Here is a 26,581-nt window from a genome sequence, read left to right as displayed (position 1 = left end):
GAGGTAGGCCGTGCATGCATCATAAACTAAAATCTGTAAAACCACCCTCCCCAGAAGCAACCTTGCTCGGAAAAGCTCTTCTTCGGTTCTAAGGACTTCTAGTTTCTTCCAGCTTGTTCTCGGTTAAATCCGGGTACTTTCCTGTCCGACCCCTTTCTTCTTAGAGTTCTATCTCATGTTGTTTTGGTTCTTGGTTCCAGATGGCCGCCCCTGGACACGTTCTGTACGGCGCCCATGGCATCTCCCATTCGACGTGCTTGCACTTCGAAGGTTTTCCCGCTATTTTGTGGGACACCTTGAAGTGGGTCGGTTATCAGTCTCCACCTTTGTATGCGGGACGGATGTACCTGGAGCACGGCGTCCAGAGGTGCAACGTGCAGGCAGTGGTACCTTCCCCTCCTGTACGGCCCGAGTGGCCCCAGCTTGGAATCTCAACATACGGACACGCCCTGGAAGATACGTGGGAGTCAGCTGCTCTACAACTCCTCACTCAGTTCTGTCAACTGCACCCGCTAGAGATCACCCTGGACCCGATCGGCCTGTTCCCTGCCAGGAATCGACTAGACCCGGTGTGGCTCGACCGCGTCAACAACCTCGAGGTGTTGGCCACATCCCACTCGATGGTCACCATCTCCACCAACATCAGATGTATGTCGGCCCTATACCGGCTGATCGAGCTTCAAGGCTGAGCCATGGCTGTCTTCGCTCGGATCGCCGTGGATACTCAGGGACACCTCAATGCCGCCAAAAGAGACATGGTGGGCCAAACATATCAACTCATCCAAAGAGGCATCCAAATCCACGACATGCAAGACCGAATCTCCGAACTTGAGGGAGAAGTGGCCGATTTGGTGGATGGCATGATTGAGCTTTCCGAAGAGAAGATGGAAGTAGAGATGGAGCTAGCAGTGGCTAATGCCCATCTGGACGAGCATCACGCCGAGCTCGACGACATGGATGCCCTCCAGATGCAGTTGGAAGAGCAGGAAGACCCTGAGGAGGTTGAGGAAGCGTCCAGCATGGACATTGAGGAGGACGACGCCCCTTCTCCAACTCACAGTGTTTCCTCGTAAATGGAAAGATGTAGGAAGCTAATCTTGTTGTACTCCTCGGCAACCTAAGTTTTGGATAGTCCTGTAAATAGGTTAGCCTTGAGTTGAGTACTTCCTCTTGTACTGTAAGACCTGCAAAGTAAAGATCTCAGTTGAAATCAAATCTTGGCTTGACCTTTGGCCCTTTTTGCAACACGTTTGGGATGCCAGACGGTGTGAGTTGGTGCTGTGACCACACACCCATTTTCTGTGGGTCTGTCCAAAGTTGGCCGACCCCGGGTCGCGAGGTCGGATGCGCCCGACCCCTAGAGGCGCTTCTCCGTCTCGCCCGATCCCTTTTTGTGTGGTTCGTTTTGCCGACCCGTTTTCTTGTGCTGTTTCGCCTAGCCGACCCCTTGGCTTAAGATTAGATGTAATGGAACTCTTGGAATCTGGTTAGGGTTCGCCCAAAGTCGTGTGCAGAGCTACGATGGCTGCTAACTAGGATGGCAAGAGGAAATGTGTGTCTCCTTTATAAAGCTGTGTTGTGTTGCACTGTGGCCAGAGTCGCATTTGAGGATTTGACATGTGCCTTCCCATCTGATTGGAGTACTTCTGAGGTGATGGAATTAATGGAACGTTGGCTCTTGCAGATGGCGCATTGCACCAGATCTGGCTCTGTGCCCAGTAGCAGCGAGCAAAGACAGGATCTTCCCCCGCCCCCACCCCCGTCTCCGCTGGAGGCGATCTTAGCGGCTCAAACCGAGCTACTGAGGCATCTTGTACAAGGACAACAGCAGCAGCCCCATGGGGGAAGGGCTCAGCAGCAGCCTCATGTTGCTCGCTATGAGGACTTCTTGGGGATGCAGCCCCCTTTGTTCCAGAAGACACGAGATCCGCTCGACGCAGACGCCTGGGTTCGCACAATCGAATCCAAGTTCGAGCTTCTCACCGTCCAGTGCCCCGACCATAGCAAAGCCCGGTTTGCGGCTCAGCAGCTACGTGGTTCTGCCTGGCTCTGGTGGGATCAATACCATGCTATGTTGCCGGCCAACCATGTTGTCAGCTGGAACGAGTTCAAAACAGCGTTCAGAGGACACCACATTCTGGAAGGTCTCCTGGAGCGCAAGCTCAACGTGTTCCTGGCTCTTACCCAGGGAAACCGAGATGTCCTGCACTACGCCCAAGCCTTCAATGATCTGTGCCGTTATGCCGGCTATCATGCGGACACAGACGAGAAGAAGCGGGACAGATTCCGCCGAGGACTAAGTTTGGAGCTCAGAGAGAGGTTGAACCCCATCAAGGTGGATACCTACAACGAGTTGGTCAACTTGGCCATCTCGCAAGAGGATTGCATGTAGGCTCTCAAAGCCGACCAGAAGAGGAAGGCCTCCGTGGCATTTCCGAGCCAGCCAACTCGAAGGTTCAGGATGGTTCCTCCACCGGCACCCAGCAGACCCCCGCAATCGGGAAGATGGGTTGCCCGACCCCCGCCAGCGGCAGCACCTCGTTTTTCTGGCTTCCAACCACAGGCGCCCCGGCTGACCTTACCTCCACCACCCCGACCTGCAACTGGTAACCGCTGCTTCACCTGCGGCAATGAAGGGCATTTCGCTAAGGACTGCCACAGGAACAAGAATCAGCAGCCTGGCCAGAACCCCATGGCGAACAGAGGAAGAAGGCCCAAGGTGCAAGTTGCCAAGGACGGCTCAACTACACCAGCTTGACCGAACTCCCCGAAGGTGCGCCAGTGATGACGGGTACTTTCCTTGTCTTAAATCAAGCTGTTGTTGTTTTGATTCGGGAGCCTCCCATAGCTTCATCGAGAGTAAGACTAGAGAAAGATGTGAGCTAAGTGTCGGTCACACTAAAGGATCATATGTGATCTCCACTCCGGGAAGAACGATAGCCTTAGACTAGATCGTTACCCTTGTACCTATCCAGCTAGGCCAGACTCTTTTTAAGGAAAATTTTATCATCCTTGACCTGGAAGGAATAGATATCATCCTTGGGATGGATTGGATGACCAGACACCAAGTGGTCCTAGATGCAGCTGCCCGAACTCTCCACATCAACTCACCCTTTCATGGCGGTTCTACCCTACCCTTGAAACACCCTAAGTCCGCACTTCCTTGTGCGTACCCTCTATCGGAAGCCCGGCTAGAAAGCCTTCTAGTTGTCTGTGAGTACCCGGATGTGTTCCCAGAGGACTTACCCGGCATGCCACCCGATAGAGATGTGGAGTTTTCCATAGAGTTGATCCCCGGCACCGCTCCGATATCCAAGAGACCCTATCGGATGCCACCTGCTGAGCTGGCCGAGTTGAAGACCCAGTTGCATGATCTGTTGGAAAAAGGCTTCATCCGACCCAGTACATCACCTTGGGGTTGCCCAGCCCTGTTTGTGAAGAAGAAGGACGGGAGTCTACGCATGTGTGTGGACTACCGACCCCTCAATGCGGTGACTGTCAAGAACAAGTACCTACTTCCACACATCGATATCTTGTTTGATCAGTTAGCTGGAGCAAAAGTATTCTCCAAGATCGACCTTCGTTCCGGTTATCACCAAATCAAGATCCGACCATGTGACATCCCCAAAACAACCTTCTCCACAAGATATGGACTATATGAGTATCTGGTCATGTCTTTTGGACTCACCAATGCCCCCGCTTACTTCATGTATCTCATGAATTCGGTGTTTATGCCCGAGTTGGACAAGTTTGTGGTGGTGTTCATTGATAATATCCTAGTGTACTCGAAGAACGAAGAAGAACATGCCGCTCATCTTCATGTAGTTCTCCAACGGTTGAGAGATCATCAGCTCTATGCCAAGTTCTCCAAGTGTGAATTTTGGTTAGATAGTGTCAAGTTCTTGGGACACACTATCTCCCAGAATGGCATAGCCGTCGACCCCAGCAAGGTACAGGAAGTCATGGACTGGAAGCTCCAGCCTCAGTGCACCAGATCCGCAGTTTCCTTGGACTAGCAGGCTACTATCAGCGCTTCATACCGGGATTTCTCTAAGATAGCTAAGCCGATGACTGAGTTGCTGAAGAAAGAAGTCAGATTTGTGTGGAACGATCAGTGTGAAGAAGTCTTCAAGACCCTGAAGCACTTGCTGACCACAGCCCCAGTTTTGGCCCAACCCAACCCCTCTATGTCGTTTGACGTGTACTGTGACGCCTCTGGCACTGGACTTGGATGTGTTCTTACGCAAGACAACCGAGCCATTGCCTATGCCTCGCGGGCGTTACGACCTCATGAGCTGAACTACCCGACCCATGATCTTGAGTTAGCAGCAGTGATTCATGCCTTAAAGATATGGAGACACTATCTGATGGGCACCCACTGCAACATCTACACCGACCACAAGAGCCTCAAGTACATCTTCACCCAAGCCGACCTCAACATGCGCCAAAGAAGATGGTTGGAGTTGATAAAGGACTATGATTTGGAAGTGCACTATCATCCCGGCAAAGCCAATGTGGTGGCCGATGCTCTTAGTCGCAAGAACTGTTGCAATTGCTTGTCGGCAACAACCTTCACCGAGACTTTGTGTCATGAGATGGGGAAACTCAGTTTGGAAATTGTTTCCCATGGAACCCTCGGCCACATAGCTCTTGAGTCTATTTTGGAAGACCAAATAAGGTCAGCACAGTTAGAGGATGAGGAAGTAAGGCGGATCACAAGGAAGATTTCCTTGAAGGATGAAGGGTATAAGCAGTTTCGACAGGATGAGACTGGGAAAGTGTATTATGGAAACCGACTGGTTGTACCAGCCGACCCCAATTTGAGGAAGCAGATCCTAGATGAAGCTCATCTCTCCAAGTTCTCAATCCATCCTGGCAGTAATAAGATGTATCATGATATCCGTCAGATCTTCTGGTAGAGTGGAATGAAACCAGAAATTGCCCGGTATGTTTCAGAGTGTGACACCTGCCAACGTGTTAAAGCCAGTCATCTAAAGGTAGCAGGTACCCTGCAGCCCCTACCTATTCCCTCTTGGAAATGGGAAGACATCAGCATGGACTTCATAGTTGTACTACCCCTTACATCACAGCGACATGACTCCATCTGGGTTATAGTGGACCGTCTGACCAAATCTGCCCACTTCCTTCCTGTCCACACCACTTACACGGCCAAGAAGTATGCAGAGTTGTACCTTGACCGCATTGTCTCCCTACACGTTGTGCCTAGGACGATCATCTCTGATCGAGGAGTTCAGTTTGTAGCACGCTTTTGGGAACAGCTACAAGCATCCATGGGCACCAAGCTCGTCCGCAGCTCAACTTATCATCCCCAAACCGATGGTCAAATCGAAAGAGTCAATCAGATCCTTGAAGACATGTTGAGAGCTTGTGTCATCCATTATGACAAAAATTGGGACAAGTGCTTACCATTGGCATAGTTCTCCTACAACAATAGTTACCAAGTTAGCTTGAAGATGGCACCGTTTGAAGCATTGTATGGCCGGAGATGTCGGACACCCTTGAATTGGTCCCAAGCTGGACAAAGACAAACCTATGGTCCTAACTTAGTGGTAGAAGCCGAAGAGCAAGTGAAGGTAATTCAAGCGAATCTCAAGGCTGCCCAATCTCGATAGAAGAGTTACTCCGACAGGAGAAGAAGACCCCTACAGTTTGACCTTGGTGATTGTGTGTATCTTCGAGTCTCCCCGACCAAAGGAGTGCAACGGTTTGGAGTAAAAGGGAAATTGGCTCCCCGTTACATTGGCCCATATGAGATTATGGAGATTTGTGAACCAGTTGCCTATCGGATCCAACTCCCAGAACAGCTCTCGGCCATACATGATGTTTTCCATGTATCTCAATTGAAGAAATGTGTCCACGTCCCAGCCGAGATCTTAGAGCAAGAGCAACTTCAAATCGAGCCCGACCTAACCTATGCCGAGTACCCGGCTAAAGTTCTTGACCATAAGGAGAGGCGCACCCGACGCCAAGTGGTAAAAATGTACAAGATCTTATGGAACAACCACACAGAAGACGAAGCAACATGGGAAACAGAAGAATATTTGAACAAGCATTTCCTAGTTTTCCTTCCCAACCAAGGAGGTAAGGACTGTACACCCCACTGGTTACCCTAACACCTGAATCTCGGGACGAGATTCTTTTTAAGGAGGGTAGGCTGTAACGACCGACCCCAAATCTCGTGAGTTAATCTTAATCTGAGTCCCTAATCCCCTGTCTCAGCTTTCCCGAGTTGAGTGCTCACTCTCAGTTCTGGTCCCGACCCTGAGATCCGACCCCTCTCCGCTAGCCCCCAGTCCCGACCCCGCCGACCCCAACTCACCAGCCGAATCCTTCTAAGTCTTTCCACAGCGTCTCTCTCTCAATCTGAGCAGTGGACCAACCTAGACCGACCGGTGGACCCACAAAGATCTTTCCCCCAGATCTCCCGCGACAGACGCACTCAAGTTGCATGCCCGCTTTAGAGTTTCTCCGCCGCGTGGCTCGTTTCCTCCGACACCCGCCGCTCCGCCTCGTCACCGGCCATGACCGGATGGATATTCGTGCCCCCTTCCCCAATCGCAGCGGAAGCTCCCCTGCAACATTTCTGTAGCGCCTCGCGGCTCACGCCCATCATCACCTCGCCGGACCCCGGCTGCGGAGCCCGATGCCGTCCGTCTTTTCCGTCGCCCCTCCACCGTCGCACCGCCCCGGTCCGTGCTACGCAATGATTCCTCCTCCGCCAACCCAGACCACGGCCGCGACAGCTCCTTTTCCGCCCTGTCAGAGCTACGCCCCCGACAATCTGTTGCTCCGCGCTTGCCCACGCGACCGCAGCCCGCCTGTCTTCTCACCTGTGCGCCCTCGCTTCTAGCGCCGTTTCCCCGGTCACTTCCATCAGATCCACCGCACGACGACGCCCGCCTCCGCCAAATCTCAACCACCGGCAAAACCGCGCCTGCGCCGCCCTGTTGCTGGTGCCCAATGACCGCCGGTGTCATCCCTGAAGTCCTGCTCCACCGCCCTCGTTGCTCAATCACCGTCCCGGCAGCGCACTCCATCGTTTCTTCCCCAGTCTTTGCGCCGCTCCAACCTTCTCTCTCTTCCGCGCAGCTATAAAAGGGAATGCCAGAGCTCCGCCGGAGTTCCCCTTCGCCATCGCTGCCCTCCCACCTTTGCTCCCTATTCGTGCTCAAAGCGCCACCGCCTAAGTCCCTGAGGAACTCTCCTCTCCGCTCCACACCGCTTTCCCCAATCCTACCAGCCGCTTGCTCCTCCACACTGCGCGAGAGCTTGCTTGTAGTCCACAAGAAGCCCCGCCACCGCCGGAGCACCGCCGGACATCATCGCCGCTGCCCAAGTCTTAGTCTTTCCGCCCAAGTCTGCTCTTTCCCGACCCCAAGCTTCATCTGTAGGACGAAGGTAAGCTGCCGACCCTTTGTCTGTCTCGTCCGACCCCTTCTGTTCGTCCGACCCTTTTTCCGCCTCGTCCGACCCCTTCTGTCCGCCCAACCCCTGTTCCGTCTCGCCCGACCCTGTCTGTTTCGCCGACCCTTTCTCTGCCTCGCCCGAGGGCTCGGCTATATCTTTTTCCTTGAACCGAGGGTATATGTGTAAAACTCGGGGACTTCTCTGCATTAAGTCTGAGGACCCCCAGCACATCTACTCCTCTAAGTTTAAGGGTCTGATCACAAGTTCCTTCCCATCCGACCCTTGTATCTTGATCTCCACCCACCCAAGCATACTTTCCCCACCTTTTTCCGTAGCTTTGCTACGAGATCCTTGGGCTAATACCTTGCGAGTGTTGCTGTTGAAATAACCATCTAAATGCTAATCCTTGCATTGCATTTCGTGTAGAGCTACATCTCGCCGACGGTGTCTACGAGTTGTACCCGGCACCAGAAGATGAAGCTGCAGCAGAGCTCCTGCCTCCAGAAGCCGAAGCCGAAGCCGCCCCAGCAGAAGACCCCTTCCCTTCTGTTGGGGGGAAATATTAATGATCCCCTAACACACCGCTTAAAGAAGCAAACATGAAGGCCCAGGCCCACCTAAGCGTGATCAAAACTCCACCTCGCCCGATCCAGACGCCAGGATCAGAAGCAACCGACCCCCCTCCGCAAGGTTTCCGCCTCGCCCGACCGCGATCCCAGGGTCGAGGGCGCCCGACCTCTCGCCACGGAGTTTTTCGCCTCGACCGACCCCAAGCGGAGGGGTCGGGCGCACTAGGGCCCACGAGGCCAGGAACCCCCTCGGATGCGGTCCACATGGGCAAGACGGACAAACCCTGTGGGTCCCCCCGTCGGCCTCGCCATAAATGCGCCACAGAGTTGGCAGAAGGCTGGGCGACCGCGCCCCTCACGCAACCTGGCGCGAGTACCCGTGCACGACCGTCCTGTGCAGGCTACAGCGCCGGCGGCCAGCTCCCATTCACCGCAGGGCACTCATGGCCTGCGCCGACCGGAGCAAAGGAGAGAGCGGCTTGTCCTCGGGTCCCGCACACCCTCGGGTCCCGCGTGCCCAGCAGCGCGGATGTGACGCTCTCCCTCTCGGCGGCCATCACCTGAGCAGCGGCATCCACCGTCCTCCCTAACGGACGCTGGGATAATGATGGAGCACCCTCATCATGGCCTGATACCTACGAGCATCGAAGTAGCTATATGCAGGGGGCAACAACACTTGGCAAACGGCGACCTCCTCCTCAGGCATGCACGCCAACACTCGTCAAGGGTGGGCAGAAGCAATGGACGCCTAGGATCTTGCTCCTCCTTCCTGCCGTACCTTTTACCATTCTACGCCTTACTCTTTACAGTCCCTTTTACCCGATCCCTATTGTAACTCCGGCCATCCCCTTGCGATATAAAAGGAGGAACCCAGGACCGGAGAGGGGGGGATCGGAGGATCGCTCGATCAGCTTCTTCTCCCACACACCATAGTACACTACAACTCTCCCTAAGAGCGCTGAAACAAAAGAGACCTGGGACCAGTCCCTCTCTCGCCAATCTGTAACCCCCTACTACAGAACCCCCGCGTGGGCAACACGAGCATCCTCGATACTAGACGTAGGGCTTCCTTTGCCCGAACCAGTCTAAATCTGTGTCTCCCACGCCACCATCTGAGGCTCACGCGCATAAAAGAAATTTACTAGTCTAAGTCTTGATCCGTTGATCCTGACAACGACAGTTGGCGCACCAGGTAGGGGACCTTTCCGCGTGCATCTCGAAGTCTCAGATGGCCAATCGCGATAGCAGCTTTGCTCCGGGCTCCCTGATCCGTTTCGGGAGCCTAGACTTCCTGGCCACCGGGAAAGGGATTGAGCTGATCCCTGTCCACGTCCTGCCCGCTCGTCCCGCTGCCCTCGGCCCCGCCGCCAGGACGGCGGCGAGCGGCCGGACGCCTGCCAGAAGGACCTCACCAGAAGGATGGCTCTTCGGGCTACGCAACGCCACGGGGGCTCACGGTCGCCTCCTAGCGTGGTCCTTGACCACGTCGCCTGCAAGCAACGAGCTCGTGGGCATGGCAAGGACAATCTCCGACACTGGCTCCAGTAACGAGAGCCCCCGCCCCTCGCGCGAGTGCCTTATGGTTGACGCGCACTCCGAGGGGTCCAACGGCGATGGTGCCGAGGGGAGGCAACGGGCTCCCCCCTCGCGCGCCGCAGCTACAACTGGGGCCTTACCCAAGGCCCCAGAGTGCTCTCAGCAACCGGAAGTGCACGTGGGCGCTCGGCAAGAAGTAGAGCACCCCCACCACGAGGGGGGAGCGCGACAACAGGCGCGCGACATCCAGGAACGCATCTGTGCGGATGGAGAACGCCCGCCACTCTTTGCCCGCGCTAGCCAGAACGTCGCCGCCGTGGCGGTGTTACTCCGACAGCTCCCCGAGCCAACGATGCCCGAGGAGCGACGGGCACGCCAAGAGATGCGCAACCTGCTCGAGTGCACCGCCGTCCAGCAGGCGGAAAGTTCAGCGTCTCGACGACACGGCCAGAACGCCAGTCGGGCGACGCAGGACGCGCCCCCGGAACGGCGGGGGGAATCTGTCCATCAACCCCCTCCGGGGGCGAATCCGGCTGCAACCGCCCGACGAACACCGCCACCCGCGGTAGGCGAGGCTCGATCCGTCCACCAACGTGTCGGTCTCGTCCGCGACGCCCGCGACACCCTGAACGCGCGGAGACGCTCCCGCGCGGACAGGGGGGACGGGGCAGATCGAGGCTACCACGTCCACCGTGGTGGGCGCTACGACAGCGGGGAAGACCGCAGCCCGAGCCCCGGAGCGGCCGGACCTTGGGCCTTCTCCACGCACATCCTAAATGCGCCCTTTCCGCCGCGCTTCAGGCAACCCACGAGCGTGGCCAAATACTCGGGGGAGACCAATCCTGGAGAATGGCTTAGCGATTACCGGCTTGCATGTCAAGCCGGCGGGGCGGACGACGACCTGTTCATCATCCGCAACTTACCCCTGTTTCTGGCAGACTCCACGTGAGCCTGGCTAGAACATATCCCTTCAGGACGCATTCGCAACTGGAATGACCTGAAGGAGGTTTTCGTAGGAAACTTCCAAGGGACGTACACACACCCTGGCAACTCCTGGGATCTCTGGAGCTGCCGCCAGGGGGTGGACGAGTCCCTCCGGGATTACATCCGGCGCTTCTCCAGAAAGCGCACCGAGCTCTCCAACATCGCCGACGCCGACGTCATAGGAGCCTTCCTAGCAGGGACCTCTTGCCAGCCCCTCGTCCACGAGCTAGGGCGCCGAGGCCCGCGAACCATGGAAGAGCTCCTCAACATCGCCACTAGCTACGCCTCTGGCAAAGAGGCAGTCGGAGCGATCTTCGATCGTTCCAAGGGCAAGGCGAAACGGGAGGAGGACGCCGACGAAGGCACCTCCGATCGCCAGCAGCAGAAGAAGAAGGGCAAGCAGCGACGCGAGGCCCCACTCGTGGCCGCAGTCGAGCGCAAGCGGGGGCAGCCGGCCCCCGACGGCGCTCCCGGCTTCTTCGACAAGTTGCTCGAGGGACTGTGCCCGAACCACGAGTTCCCCGTCAAGCACGCCTACAAAGACTGTAACCTCATGAAGAGGTTCTTTGTGGGCAATCCAGTGAAAGGTGACCGGAAGCGGAAGCCCGACGAGGAAAAGAAGGGCGACGAAGAGAAGGAAGACGGCTTCCCTAAAGTTGACGGCTGCTTCATGATCTTCGGGGGCTCCACAGCGTATGACACCAAGCGCCAGCAAAAGCTTGAGCGTCGGGAGGTCTACGCGGCCGAGCCTACAACCCCGGCTTTCCTCGATTGGTCCGGACCGGCCATCACCTTCGATAGGACCGACCACCCGGGACGCGTCCGGCATCCAGGGCGTTACCCTCTCGTCGTCGACCCCATCGTCGGTACGACGCGCCTCACCAAGGTGCTCATGGATGGGGGCAACGGCCTCAACCTCCTCTACGCCGAGACCCTCGACGCCATGGGGATCGATCGCTCCCGTCTCCGTCCTAGCAAGGCTCCCTTCCATGGCGTCGTGCCAGGGAAGCAGGCAACGCCTCTTGGGCAGATCGACCTGCCCGTCACGTTTGGGACCCCTTCCAACTATAGGAAGGAGGTCCTCACCTTCGAGGTGGTAGGGTTTCGCGGAACCTACCATGCCATCTTGGGACGGCCATGCTACGCGAAGTTCATGGCAATCCCCAACTACACCTACCTCAAGCTCAAGCTGCCAGGGCCCAACGGGGTCATCACCGTCGGCACAACCTTCCAGAAGGCATACGAGTGCGACGTCGAGTGTTGCGAGTACGCCGCGGCCATCACCGTCTCGAGCGACGTGGCGGTCCAGCTGGCGGAGGTGATCGAGGACCAGCCCGATGCCAGGCAGTCAGGTACCTCCTTTGAGCCCACCGAAGGCATCAAAGAAGTCCCTCTCGATCCCGGTTGTTCCAATGGAGGGGTCGTGCGCATCAGCGCGGCCCTATTCCCCAAATAGGAAAGCGCGCTCGTCGACTTCCTCCGCGCGAACAGCGACGTCTTCGCGTGGAAGCCCTCGGATATGCAAGGCATCCCGAGGGAAGTCGCCGAGCATTCCTTGAACATCAGGGTTTGCTCTAAACCAGTGAAGCAAGGCTTGCGCCGTTTCGACGAAGAAAGGCGCAGAGCCATTGGTGAAGAGCTCCAGAAGCTCCTGGCGGCCGGGTTCATCAAGGAAGTGCACCACCCTGAGTGGTTGGCCAATCCTGTTCTTGTACCGAAAAAGAACGGGAAATGGAGGATGTGTGTCGATTATACCGGTCTCAACAAAGCGTGTCCAAAGGATCCGTTTCCTTTGCCGCGCATAGATCAAATAGTTGACTCAACCGCCGGGAGCAAAACTCTCAGTTTCCTCGACGCATACTCCGGCTATCACCAGATCGCGATGAAAGAGGCCGACCAGCTCGCTACCTCCTTCATCACCCCCTTTGGCCCCAACTGCTACGTTAAGATGCCATTCGGCCTCAAAAACGCGGGGGCTACCTTCCAGCGATGTAGGCTTAAGTGCTTCGGAGATCTCATCGGGCGGACCGTTGAGGCCTACGTCGACGACATCGTTGTCAAATCCAGGAAGGGCGATCAGCTCGTTCCCGACGTGGAGCTAGCCTTCGAAAGGCTAAGGGATAAGCGTATCAAGCTTAACCCTGAGAAATGCGTGTTCGGTGTCCCAAGGGGCATGCTGCTAGGCTTCATCGTCTCCGTGCGCGGCATCGAGGCGAACCCGGAGAAGATAGCGGCCATCAGCGACATAGGGCCGATCCAAGACATAAAGGGAGTACAGCGCGTCATGGGGTGCTTAGCATCCCTAAGCCGCTTCATCTCGCGCCTCGGCGAGCGAGGACTTCCTCTCTATCGACTCCTGAAAAAATCCGACCGCTTTGAGTGGACCAGCGAGGCACAGGAGGCACTTGACCGGCTCAAGGACCTCCTGACGAAGGTCCAATTCTAGTTCCGCCGGCCGACGGCGAGACCCTTCTACTCTACATCGCGGCGACCACCCAGGTGGTCAGCGCAGCCCTAGTAGTGGAGCGGGAGGAGGAGGGGCACGCTCTTAAGGTGCAACGCCCGGTGTACTTCATCAGCAAAGTATTGTCCGAGTCCAAGTCACGATATCCGCAGATCCAGAAGCTCGTCTACGCCGTCCTCATCACGAAGAGGAAGCTGTGTCACTACTTCACCTCCCATCCGGTAACGGTCGTCTCTTCATTCCCGCTTGGTGAAGTAGTCCGGAACCCAAATGCAACAGGAAGGATAGCGAAGTGGGCGCTTGAGCTTATGGATCAGGGTATCACCTACGTCCCCCGCACCGCCATCAAGTCCCAGGTACTTGCCGATTTCGTGGCCGAGTGGACAGAGGTACAAGCACCATCGGCGACAGAGGAGCAGGAGTACTGGACGATGTACTTCGACGGGTCACTGATGAGGGCCCGCGCCGGAGCAGGCCTCGTCTTCGTCTCTCCGTTGGGCGTACGCATCAGGTACATGATCCGCCTCCATTTTCCTGCATCCAATAATGTTGCTGAGTATGAAGCCCTGCTCAACGGGCTCCACATCGCCATCGAGCTTGGCATCCGTCGGCTAGACGTCCGAGGCGATTCCAAGTTGGTCGTCGAGCAAGTCATGAAGGAATGGAGCTGCCATGACCCTAAAATGGCCGCCTACTGCAACGAGGTCCGTAAGCTCGAGGACAAGTTCGACGGGTTGGAGCTCAACCACGTCGCAAGGCGCTTCAACGAAGCCGCTGACAAGCTAGCGAAGGCGGCGTCCGGCCGGATGCCCGTCCCCAACGGCGTTTTCGTTAGCGACCAGCTGAAGCCTTCGATCCGTTATCTGGAGCCAGCAGGGGTCGGCGAGGCATGCCCAGCTCTGGGGTCGGGACCCAAGCCGGGGGAGGTCGGCAGCGCGCCACCTGTCCTGGACCCGAGCACCGACCCCAAGGGAATCAACGCTGCCCCACCCGACCCGGCCCTGGAAGCCAAACCATCCGACCCCGTGGTTTTGGAAATCGAGGCGGGCCCCGCGGCGGGGGCCGACCCCCCGACCGACTGGAGAGCCCCGTACCTCGACTACCTTGTCCACGACGCGCTCCCGGCAGACAAAACCGAAGCCCGCAGGATCGCGCGCCGTGCGAAATCCTTCACCATCATCAACCGGGAGCTCTACAAGCGAAGTCACACGGGGATCCTCCAGCGCTGCATCACGATCGAGCAGGGAAAGGCGCTGATCCAGGATATCCATGCCGGAGCTTGTGGTCACCACGCTGCGCCAAGGACACTTGTTGGCAACGCCTTCCGACAGGGTTTCTACTGGCCAACCGCGGTCGCGGATGCTACCCAGGTAGTCCGCACCTGCGAGGGATGCCAGTTCTTTGCCCGTCAAACTCACCTACCCGCGCAGGCGTTACAAACCATCCCCATCACGTGGCCGTTCGCGGTCTGGGGGCTGGATCTTGTCGGACCCTTCAAAAGGGCGCCCGGGGGCTTCACCCATCTACTCGTCGCTGTCGACAAGTTTTCCAAATGGATCGAAGCAAGGCCTGTGGCGCAAATCAGGTCCGAGCAAGCGGTACAGTTCTTCACCGACATCATCCACCGCTTCGGGATCCCAAACTCCATCATCACCGACAACGGTACACAGTTCACCGGGAAGAGATTCCTCCAGTTCTGCGACGACCACCACATTCGAGTGGATTGGGCGGCAGTGGCGCACCCCCGCACGAACGGGCAAGTCGAACGAGCCAATGGCATGATACTTCAGGGTCTCAAGCCACAGATCTTCGACCGCCTTAAAAAGTTCGGCGGACGATGGGTGGCGGAGCTCCTAGCAGTCCTCTGGAGCTTAAGGACGACCCCCAGCCGGGCGACAGGGTTCACCCCATTCTTCATGGTTTACGGGTCAGAGGCCATCTTGCCCACCGACCTAGAGTATGGGTCGCCGAGGGTCAAAGCATACGACGAACAGGGAAACCAGACGTCACTCCAGGACGCACAAGACCAACTCGACGAGGCGCGAGATGTAGCCCTGCTACACTCAGCTAAGTACCAGCAGGCCCTACGGCGTTACCACAGCCGCAAGATACAAGGCCGCGCCTTCAACGTCGGAGATCTAGTGCTCCGCCTCGTCCAAGATAACAGGGGTCGGCACAAGTTGACTCCCCCATGGGAAGGCCCGTTCATCGTCTCACAAGCGCTACGGCTAGGCACCTACAAGCTGGCAACTCCCGACGGGAAAATCTTCAGCAACGCTTGGAACATAGAACAGCTAAGGCGCTTCTACCCATAGCTTTCATTTCCAAGTTATGCATAGTCTTGCCGTCTCTTCCGTTCTTTCGTTTAAGCTCAGGGGCATCCGACCCTGGCCTCGTTCCAGGATCGCATACCCCTCGGGGGCTACCAGTTTTGTTCTTCTGCAAAAAAAGAAACCCTGAGTCACCTTGGCTCAGGTCTTTTCGTTTAAGCTCAGGGGCATCCGACCCTGGCCTCGTTCCAGGATCGCATACCCCTCGGGGGCTACCAGTTTTGTTCTTCTGCGAAAAAAGGAACCCTGAGCCACCTTGGCTCAGGTCTTTTCGTTTAAGCTCAGGGGCATCCAACCCTGGCCTCGTTCCAGGATCGCATACCCCTCGGGGGCTACCAGTTTTGTTCTTCTGCGAAAAAAGAAACCCTGAGTCACCTTGGCTCAGGTCCTTTCGTTTAAGCTCAGGGGTATCCGACCCTGGCCTCGTTCCAGGGTCGCATACCCCTCGGGGGCTACCAGTTTTGTTCTTCTACGAAAAAAGAAGGCCTTTTCTTTTAAACTCAGGGGTATCCGACCCTGGCCTGGCTCCAGGATCGCACACCCCCTCGGGGGCTATCAGGTGGCCCGACCCCAGCCGCTGGGCACCGCCTAAAAAGAAAACGTTTTTTCTTTTTTCAAAACCGAACACTCCCTTTCGAAAACCTTTGGATGCAAAAAGATAAAGGATGCGTGAACGGTACTCAGGCAAGTTGCGATCGGACTGCGAAAAAGCCTACGCCCCAGCGGCTACGGTACCTTCGCTCATCAAAAAACTTACTGACGCACCCGGCAACGCATCCTAAAGCTTTCAAGACCGAAGGAATAACAAAGGGAATCGGTTTCTTTCATGCAAACGAAGAGTCATAAGAACAGGCCCGTACGGCCAAACACGAAACAAGTTCAAAAGACTAACATAAGTACAAACTTTTTTCGGGCGCAAGCCCGGTACAACTAATTCGCAGGAGGGTCGGCTGAAGCAGCGGCTTCGGGGTCGGCAGGAGCGGCGGCCTCAGGGTCGGCAGCAGCGGCGGCCTCAGAGTCGGCAGGAGCGGCCTCAGGGTCGGCAGGGGGGACGGCTGCATCCTCCAGGAGCTTCGCGAGGGCCTCCGCCGGCGCGGCCACCCCGGCGTCGATCTCGTCCAGCTCGGCTTCGGTGTAGCCGGCGCAGTACCCTTCACTCATTCCAACAAAATTAATGTCGGCATAGTGAGAGCCGAAGACCCCGAAGGCGCGCCGCACACCAAGGCGAAGCGCATCCACGGCGATCTCGCGATGGCGACGGCGCACCTCGAGGACACGAGCCGGCAGAGAGCTCGACCCCTCCTCCGGAGCTACACCGAAGTCCTCGCAGACGACGCGGACCGTATCTCGCAGGGCGCCGTGCTCGCCGCGCTCCTCATCGAGCAGGACCAGCAAATTGGCAATCTCACCTGCAGAAGCCACTCCAAAAAATCCCACCGAGTCAAAGGAAGCAAAACACAAATGACACAAAAACGCAGGAGCGGAAAAAGCCTCACCGTCGGCCTGGACCTTCATCTCGTGCTCCCGGTCGGCGCTGCGGGACAAGGCGGACTGGAGCCCCTGCACCTGCAAACGGAGTTGATCGTTCTCCGCGCGAAGGGCTCCACCCTCCCCCCTCAGCCGCGCCAGCTCCTCGGCGTCGCGGCGGGCCCTCTCAGCAGCAGCGGCTTTGAGCCCCTCGGCATCGCGGCGGGCCCTGTCCATGGCAGCCTGGAACTCCTCGAGGTCGAGGCGGGCCTTCTCGGCGACGGCCTGGAGCCTGGCCTCGGCACGCCGCGCCCCCTCTAACGCCGCCTGCTCACGCCCCTCCAGGTCACGGACGGCCCCCTGGGCGGCGCCAAGCTGCAGGGTCAGATCCCTGGTGCGCTCCCTCTCAGTGTTGAAGTGCTCCCAGAGGTTCCGCTGCCACCGGAGGAAATCAGATTTCTCCCGGCTGCCCTCTTGGAGAGCCTGCAAAGCAACATGCCGTTAAAGCAAAAAAGCAAGGAGGAGGTGCTCATCGCCAAACGGCAGGAATAACATACCTGGCTGCCAGGGACCACGGCGTTGGCCAAAACTCCCAGCGCCGAGGTCAGAGCCGCCTGAACTTGGGCGACGCCGCCGTGCATCGCCTGCCACCTATGCCACTCGGCGGCGTCATCCAGCGCGTAGAGGCGCCTCGGCGGGTCGTCGCGGGATGTCCAGCGGAGGACGGGCCCTCTCCACGCCCCCGGGACGGAGGAAGCCGAGGGTGGGACAGAGGCCGACTCTGACGTCGCCGTCGAGGCCGGCATCAAGACGCCGGAAACCACTGGATCCGCCGACGGCCCCGGCGACTGCACGCTCGTCGCCGCCGAGGCCGCCAACGGCACCCCTGTGGGCACCTCCGTCTCGGCCGCCAGAGTCACTCCCGCGGGAGCGACCGGGGCGGAGACCTCGGCCTCCGGCACCGCTGCCTCTGCCGCCGCCGCGTCCTCGGGAGCAAGCGCTCCCTCTGCCTCTGATCCCGCCATGGCAGCGGGGGCATCCGCCCTGCCTCCTGTCATCACCGCCTCCTCCGCCTCGTCGGCGTCGAGGTCGATCACCTCCCCGACCTGCGGGCCCGGGGGGATCACGCCCTGGGCCAAGGGGGCGATCGGCGGGGCCGCGGGCGGAGTGGAGTCCGCCCCCCCTCCTGCGGCTGACGCCGCCGCCGCTCCGACAGCTGACTCCGCAGGGGCCACCCCCGTGGGGGGATCTGCGGCCACACCAGGAACCCCGCCACTCGCCGCTGGCGAGGCCGCAGCCCGCCCCCCGGAGGAGGACGACGTCAGCAGCGCCTTCTTGGGCGCCAGCCGCAGGGAGATGCCACGGGGAGAAGTACTGCACGTCAACAGCCAGGCGTCAGCAGAAACAAACGGAAAAAGAAAGGAAGGATAACACGTAGGGAAAGGCAACGAGCCCTCAAACCCGGTCGAACGGGTCCGGGAACTATATGAACTGACCGGCGGGAAATTGGAGTACGCCACCAGCTTGGCCCGAGCCGGACCCCCCCGAACGGGGACCGGGACTCCACTCAAACTTACCCGTTTGCAGCTCAAACGAGCACCACGGTTCGTCCAACGCGGATAACGTGGCCCGGCTCAACCCCTCTGTCCTAGCGAACGGACGCTTGAGGGGCAACGATCAAAAAGTCGACCTAGCCTCCCGATCGGTTTCCTGCAACGAGCGGGAGCTCGGGGGCTAGCCTCGCAACCAACTACCACGCGTGTGGTCACAACTTGCAGGTTCTCTCGAGCATGGCTGAGATAAAACAAGTGTGCCATAACACAGAACCCGCGGCAAACAGCGAAAGGAGCCTCCGGAGGAGCACTCCTGCTCCACCACAGGCTCGGGGGCTACTGTTGGGGGGAAATATTAACGATCCCCTAACACACCGCTTAAAGAAGCAAACATGAAGGCCCAGGCCCACCTAAGCGTGATCAAAACTCTGCCTCGCCCGACCCAGACGCCAGGATCAGAAGCACCCGACCCCCCTCCGCAAGGTTTCCGCCTCGCCCGACCGCGATCCCAGGGTCGGGGGCGCCCGACCTCTCGCCACGGAGTTTTCCGCCTCGACCGACCCCAAGCGGAGGGGTCGGGCGCACTAGGGCCCACGAGGCCAGGAACCCCCTCGGATGCGGTCCACATGGGCAAGACGGACAAACCCTGTGGGTCCCCCCGTCGGCCTCGCCATAAATGCGCCACAGAGTTGGCAGAAGGCAGGGCGACCGCACTCCTCACGCAACCTGGCGCGAGTACCCGTGCACGACCGTCTTGTGCAGGCTACAGCGCCGGCGGCCGGCTCCCATTCGCCGCAGGGCACTCATGGCCTGCGCCGACCGGAGCAAAGGAGAGAGCGGCCTGTCCTCGGGTCCCGCACACCCTCGGGTCCCGCGCGCCCAGCAGCGCGGATGTGACGCTCTCCCTCTCGGCGGCCATCGCCTGAGCAGCGGCATCCGCCATCCTCCCTAACGGATGCTGGGATAACGACGGAGCACCCTCATCATGGCCTGATACCTACGAGCATCTAAGTAGCTATATGCAGGGGGCAACAACACTTGGCAAACGGCGACCTCCTCCTCAGGCATGCACGCCAACACTCGTCAAGGGTGGGCAGAAGCAACGGACGCCTAGGATCTTGCTCCTCCTTCCTGCCGTACCTTTTACCATTCTACGCCTTACTCTTTACAGTCCCTTTTACCCGATCCCTATTGTAACTCCGGCCATCCCCTTGCGATATAAAAGGAGGAACCCAGGACCGGAGAGGAGGGGATCAGAGGATCGCTCGATCAGCTTCTTCTCCCACACACCATAGTACACTACAACTCTCCCTAAGAGCGCTGAAACAAAAGAGACCTGGGACCAGTCCCTCTCTCGCCAATCTGTAACCCCCTACTATAGAACCCCTGCGTGGGCAACACGAGCATCCTCGATACTGAACGTAGGGCTTCCTTTGCCCGAACCAGTCTAAATCTGTGTCTCCCACGCCACCATCTGAGGCTCACGCGCATAAAAGAAATTTACTAGTCTAAGTCTTGATCCGCTGATCCTGACAACGACACCTTCCTTCTCGCTTGAAGGCAAGCCCCGGATGCATAAACCCCCTATGTTTTACCAAACTTGCGCATGCCTTCTTTATCATGCTTGTGCATTTACGTATAGGAGTTGTTTGGAACCGTAGATGCATGACTTAGCTCCCTGATCTGAACACTAGCTGTTGGACCGAGTAGTTGCTGTGCTTAAATAGGAAGCGGTCAAAGTTGAGTGATTTCCTGTCACTCGCGAGTTGTAGGAGTTGGTTGTTTCTCCTTCTGTTACAACTATAAGGACGATGGACGGGGCCGGGTTCTGGTTAACTTTTTGGTGGTCGGCTGATCATCCTGTCTGTCTATGGAACTTGCTAAGGCCCGACAGTGGTGGTGTTCGTGATCAAGTGTTTGAAAGTACTAACGTCATACTTATTATGGGATGAGGAAGCCGAGTACCGGATTGAACCTAGACGTGAGCGGTCGCCCCATTGTCCTTGGAACGGAGTTTCCCCTGCTGGTCGCACGTGGTGGCAAGCGTGGTCACAGAACGGCAGAGGCCGGGTCTGTGGAACCTTGCACCAAAGGAAATGGGCCCGACACGGGTTAGGGGATTGATGGGGAAGGCCGACACAGGAAGTGACCCTCGGTGGTGCGCGGATGTCGTGAGGTTAGGTTCACCATGCATGGTTAAAGAACTCGAATCGATTCGTCTGCCTCTCACAGTTTGAGACTGTTTGATCGCTATGCTACACTGAGTAATAAAGGAATCTGATGATGACATGGTCTTGATGATGATATATATATATACCTTTTGGTTGGTTCTATATTTGCTTAGAGTAAGGTCCTAACTTAGACCGGATAATGAACTTAGAATCGGAGCTAAAACTTTGAAATTAAGGATATACATAGTGCTTTTGGCAAACAAATCCCTCAGCCAAAGAGCCTTGCATGTCTAGAGTGGTGGAGTAGCTTTACTTCTGACGGTTAAGTCTTGTTGAGCTTAGTAGCTCAGCCTTGTTGTGGCTTTTCTTTTCAGGTGAAGTTGCTGCTCCCGAGCCTTCTTCTGTTGGCACTTGGCCGCCCCAACTCCCTTCGGGTTGGACGGTTGAGTGGGATCCCTCCTCGGACGGCGAGGAGAGGGATCACTGACGTCCTGGCTGGCCTCACCAGGGATGTCCGACCCCGACGAAGTAGCTTCCGCTTGTTGTTTTACCTTCTGTTGTTTTCTTGGCACCTTGTAAAACTCTATTTTCGTTTTGTTGATGAACTAAATGGCCAAATCTGTTTAACTCAGTGGACTTGTTGTATTCTCTGGAACCGCTCACCTTTGTGTGAGTTTGCTAATTCGGTCATGTTCAAGTGGTTAAATCGGATGAAATCCGACGACACTTCGTGTTAACTTGGCTAAGGCATGGGTGTCGTGTGTTAGGCGACTTAACCATGTTTAATCAAACTAATCCGAAGTGGATCCGCCACACTCCCTCTTTATCTTCATAGTTCACTTTAAGCCCATACCGGCCTAATTGCTCCAGCCCCCCAATCGGCCGATTTCCACCAACTCCATCCGCGGAAACACTGCAGCACCAATCGGCCGATCCTCAACTGTAGCATCAATCGGCCGATTTCCAGTCGTGACCTCTGTGTCTTGCCGTATCTCCTGATTTCTTAATTTCTTGACGCTGATTTCACACGTGTCAAAATCTGGCGTCAACAGAACTTTATATTTGTGATGAGAGCTTGTATAGTCAAATTTAAAATTGTCTTCCTCGCAAAAAAATAAAATAAAATTGCCACGCAACGGCTGATGACGAGCATGAACATCCATCCATGCAACGTAGTCGGCCCGCTTGATTTGGTCCATCGTTCATGAGCCCTGACGTGTCTCTCGATTGACAAGGACAAGTGCCAAACGTCATCAAGTTCTTGATTCATCTATTTAACTTTTTCTGCGTGCTATACACAATGGCTTTGAGATATTGACAACTAAGATCAGTGGGTTTGACCAAAATAAGATTTTATATGATCTTAGAGTGAGGTCATTAAGAAAAATCTTGAAGTGATTGCCTCTATACACATGTACTTGGTGACGGAATAGTACCAGGACAAGGTCAATTGGTCACATCTGAACGTGATGCGCGAGTCTGATGTGTCGAGCGCGACAGTATTCTTTGATCTAGTAGATCATTAACGCTACTTATCTTTTTGTTTTTTTAACCAAACTATAGGAATCTCACAATAAATACTTCAGTTTATGTAGGAATTGCAAAATATTTCGCTATTTTTTTCTCAAATACGCGGGAGGGACTGCACATCTCTCTGTATTAATAAGAAGAATAAATATGATGTGATTACAAGAATTAGAGCGCAGTCATAACTTTTGATTTTTATAGTATTAAATAACTTTCGATTTTCATAGTATTAAATAAATTGCCATATAAATAAAGGTGGTGACAGGTGAACGTGGCACAATAATTAACGGGGAAAGAGGAGAAAAGAGGAGGAAAAGCGTTTCACGTGCGAAACGATGTCGACGCTCCGTCCAATGCGCGGAGAAACCGATAATTCTGCGTTGGGGGCGAGAGAGTTTCCTGCCCACGCATTTTGGTGGTCCCCACCCCTACTATTGCCGTGCCCTGTTCGTCGTTCTCGCCGTGCCCGTCGCTACGCGGCCTCGCCGGTTGCCGCCGCAGCCACACCTCTTGAGGTCACTACCGCCGGACTTCGTCACCGGACCTCACCGCGACGCCGCAAGACTCCGCCATGCTGTCTGGATCTCCTCCGCTGACGGATCAGCCTCAACAGGACGGGCAGAGGAGGCGTGGTGATGGAGCCGGCGACGGGCAAGGCCGGTCCTCCGTACCTCTCGCCTCGGCGCTGCCGCCGCGCGTGGCCGGTCAGCGATGCCCTCGCCGATGCTGAACCGTGGCCCCGCCGCAGCATTGGTCCGGCTGGCCGAGGTCCGGCCGCCACTCATGCCCGGCTCGCCGTCCCGCGGTGCCCCGACTGCGCCCTCGCCGAGGCACGGCCCTACTCGCCCAACGACATTGTCCCCGAATCCAAGCGCGAAGAACAAGTTGTGTCCCATACCATGACCCAGAGACGCCCAAATCCATCCCCGTAGGACATCCCGATCTTTGCATCAACATCCCAATCTCTGGAGTCTGACGCATGAATCGATAGGGTAAAGGATGCACAGCAACACAAAAGATCAAGGAAGCCGTACTTGCTCCGGCAGCTGCCTTCATGCGTGCGTTCACCGCCACCACTGCCTTCGCACAAGAGCACTGAAGCTGCCGATGTGCCCTCGGCCACCCGCGCGGAGGGCTGCCGCGCCTTGCCCGGCCCAGCAGCACCCACGTGTGCGCAGCTCGCATGCCCTGCCACCGCCAGAGCGCGTCGTCGCAGTGCCGCTTGAGGCCCCGTCCGGCGAAGGAGACGGCAGGAGAGAGAAGGAGATGATAGAGGTAATAAAAAAAATTAACAACGGCCCACGGAAAGAAACTGTGGATTGGGACTTTAGTTTCTAGTCGTAACGTCTTGCCGACGTGTCATTATAAAAATTGATCATAGACATCATGGGTTGTGACTGTTCTTACATCACGAGCTCAGCCCACTTCTCTTTCTCACGGTGCTATCACTCAACGCTTCAACAAGCTAGGTATGTTCCTTTCAGATTATAAGCCGGCTGAAAAGCTGAAACGGCTGATTTGTTGTGAGAGGAAAATACTATTTGGTGGCTGATAAACCGGCTGAATAAGCTAAAGCGAACAGGCCTAAACTATTATAAAAAAAAACTTACTTCTTAGCTCCAGCAGCTACCCAAAGCAAGCTTCCTGTCGGATGAGAAGGACTAGCTGCAAGCCTGCGACGCCGGGGAGGATTGCTGCCGAAACCGCCTTGCGTTGTGGTGTCTCCACAGGTGCCAGGCCGTCAATACGAAGGTTGTGTGTAGAACTTTCCGCTTCGTTGTTGCTTGCAGCCTGCTTAGGTTCGCCCACCAATCCTGTGTGGAAGTCATTTTCGCTATAAGCATGCAGGTGCAGTTCAACCAGGAGAGGACTCTCCACCAGTCCTCCTTTGCGAAAGAACAATTGTGCAAGAGTGCGGTCAGCTGTGTCTCCGGTTCTTGATCGAAAGAACAGTTGTCGTGCGTTTAAGTCCGTGTCGTCACCGACGATCAGCCGTCCACATGCGACCTCGTGATGCCAACCAGACGAAGAACTTTAGCTCTCGGTGGTTTCCACCGTTTCCAGGTTCTGTCCGCTCCCTGAAACCATATGTGGACCTATACTGTCTGGGCGCCCCTGATGGCTCTTATCCATTGCCTGACATGTAGAGCTTGCGCCACTGCTCTTCTGCGTTTGCTTCGCGTTGGCATGAGCAACGAGAGGGCAGGTTCAGTCGCCTGTATCGATTTTACCTCCAACTAAATGAAGAGAAACCGATGGCCATCACTGATCCTCACCGTCACCGAAGCCTGGAACAATGCCTGCACCTCCGGTTGGACCTCCAGTTGGGACGGCAGAGTCTCAGAAATTGATGCGAAGTTACCACCGGAGAGCCAGCAGATCGTTGATTTTCGAGATTGATGAAGTTACCACTAGTGGTTCTATCGACGAGCACGTCGCCTACCACTGAAAGAACAATCGCATCGGTTAAATGAAATAAATGAACAATCGCATCAGTTAAATGAAATAAATTAAAAAATACGAGCACTAGTGCTGAGTCGAGAACTTGAACCGAGCAGATTTAAAAAAAACTTAGCCTATGCTGTTTAATAGGCACTGGGCCGATTCGATGATTATACCTTGTCTTGAACAACGAACGCAAAATTGCTGATGAATCAGCTGCCTCTGCATGTTTGATTGTTACTGACCAACTACCAATCAAGTTCCACTTTGACTGCAACTAACTATGCCGCAACATGCAGTGTCAACTTATGTTTTAGCAATTCTATATTTTGGCGACACAGTTCAAGTTGATAGCAAGCATCCAGGTAAGGTAGGAAGGTGCAAAGCTGCTGTGCATATATTGCATTCACAGAGATAACATTTTTTAAGGGGCGAAACTACCTTTTCTTACCTGTAACATTTCATTTTTTTTACACCGACTCTCAAGCCCTATGGATCTTTTTTTGAACACAGGCACGATCCCGGTTCGTCGACCCGGCCTTCTTTGAGCGACCAGCGTCGCCGCTCCTGCCGCAGCTGAGGCCATCCCCAGTCAGCTGACCCGTTCCCGTTCCGAAGCGGCGATCCTCTCGGTGCATGGAGCCCAAGTAGCTGCCGGCGACCGTGGCTCGACGTTTCATCATCGCCGGCATGTTCACGTGTCCGCTCGGCACTGAATCTCGGCTCCTTGGTCCTTGCCGTCCCTGCGCATCGAGCCCTTCAGGGTGTCGTGCCGCTGCAGGGCCTGCTCCAGCGAGATCTCTCACTCCAGCGCGGCAGCGCCTGGATCCTGAACCTGGCATTCTCCTAGTCCGACGCCAACAAAATCATGCGAAGCAAATCCAACACAAGTATCACAACGTGACAAAAAATTGTGATGGGCAAAAGAAGCTTCTATCCTCTCAAAACAGGCCCTAAAAACAGAATAGGCCTGATAAGCCGTGCTCCCTGGATTTGTTTTTCTTTTCTTTACATACAAGGAAAAAAAGTTGGGGCACTGGCGGGGAAAAACAAGTTGTACCCAAAAAAGAGAGAAAATTATAGATTGTTTTTCCCCTTGGCCGGTGGACCTCTGTGCCTATTTAAAGAGCCGCTATATTTTTGTTTACTCGCTCCGTCCTCTGAAATATAAGACATTCTAGAATTTTTAGAACAGACTAAGGAGGTGGGCAAATATCTCATATACCTTTAGCTAATGGTAATACAAGATAAGTTTTCCGGTTAACAAGGAAAATATTTAGTAAATTTTTAATTAAGTTGATTGATTACTTGTCAAAAACTTATAGGACGTCTTATATTTAGGGATAAATTTAGAACTCTTGGATACCTTGTATTTCAGGACGGAAAGAGTGCAACACAAGCAACTCCTCACCCAAGAGAAAACGCATATGATTTCTCCCGTTAGAAAAAGGGAGTTGGAGGAGAACATCACCAAAAAGCAAAAAGCAAGAAGGCAGAGGTTGGAGGCAATCTGAGCAGGGCAGCAGGGTACCGATCACCTAGCACGTGCTGGTGCATGTCGGTTTTGATCGGCCCTCCCCGCTTCCCTCCCCTGATGTTTGACTGATTTTGCCTGTGAGATCCATTCCCTCCCAGCTTCCCCGTTGAAAAAAAGAACAGATGTAGAAATAGGCCTGCTAACGGGGTTATACCCGCCCCTAACCCACCCCCACCCACATCTAATAGGGAAATTCCACCAACCCGCCCCCACCCATAAATATACTATTTCTACCCACCCCGCCCCACCCCGCTAGTGTGGGTTACCCATCCATTGCATGCATAGATTCACTGCAAGCTATTTTTATACAGTCCCATCCTTTGTCGGTGTGGGTCCCATATCTAGATAAGGTTCGAAAGCCCCTCCTCTGCTCCGACCAAATGCGCGATTAGCGTCGCGCGGCCGCGAGATCGACGGAGCCACGGAGGGATGGCGCCGGCCACCACCATGCCATTGGCGCAGGGGGAGCTGGTGCCCCTTCCTTCCTCTTCCGCCCCCTCCCAATCTCGCCGCCAACCAACGCCTCGTCGTGGCCCCCACTCCTTCCTTCCTCTTCCTCCTCCCCCTTCCCCT

The 26,581-nt window shown here is 55.9% G+C and overlaps 1 protein-coding gene across 1 annotated transcript in view; it reads right to left on the bottom strand.

The window, feature by feature from the left end:
* LOC111257929 (Holliday junction resolvase MOC1, chloroplastic-like) overlaps positions 1-19,250 on the bottom strand; it is a 77,285-nt gene extending 58,035 nt beyond the window's left edge. The window contains exons 1-3 of the mRNA XM_022828377.1: positions 19,192-19,250; positions 17,336-18,152; positions 17,076-17,261 (exon numbers count right to left, since the gene is read on the bottom strand). Of these exons, the coding sequence (XP_022684112.1) occupies positions 17,076-17,261; positions 17,336-18,152; positions 19,192-19,250 (1,062 nt within the window). The remainder of the gene's footprint in view (positions 1-17,075; positions 17,262-17,335; positions 18,153-19,191) is intronic.
* Positions 19,251-26,581: the final 7,331 nt, after the last annotated feature.

The sequence above is a fragment of the Setaria italica genome, chromosome I, assembly GCF_000263155.2.
Source record: "Setaria italica strain Yugu1 chromosome I, Setaria_italica_v2.0, whole genome shotgun sequence".
Taxonomy (NCBI): domain Eukaryota; kingdom Viridiplantae; phylum Streptophyta; class Magnoliopsida; order Poales; family Poaceae; genus Setaria; species Setaria italica.
This window is presented reverse-complemented; position numbering and strand designations above follow the sequence as displayed.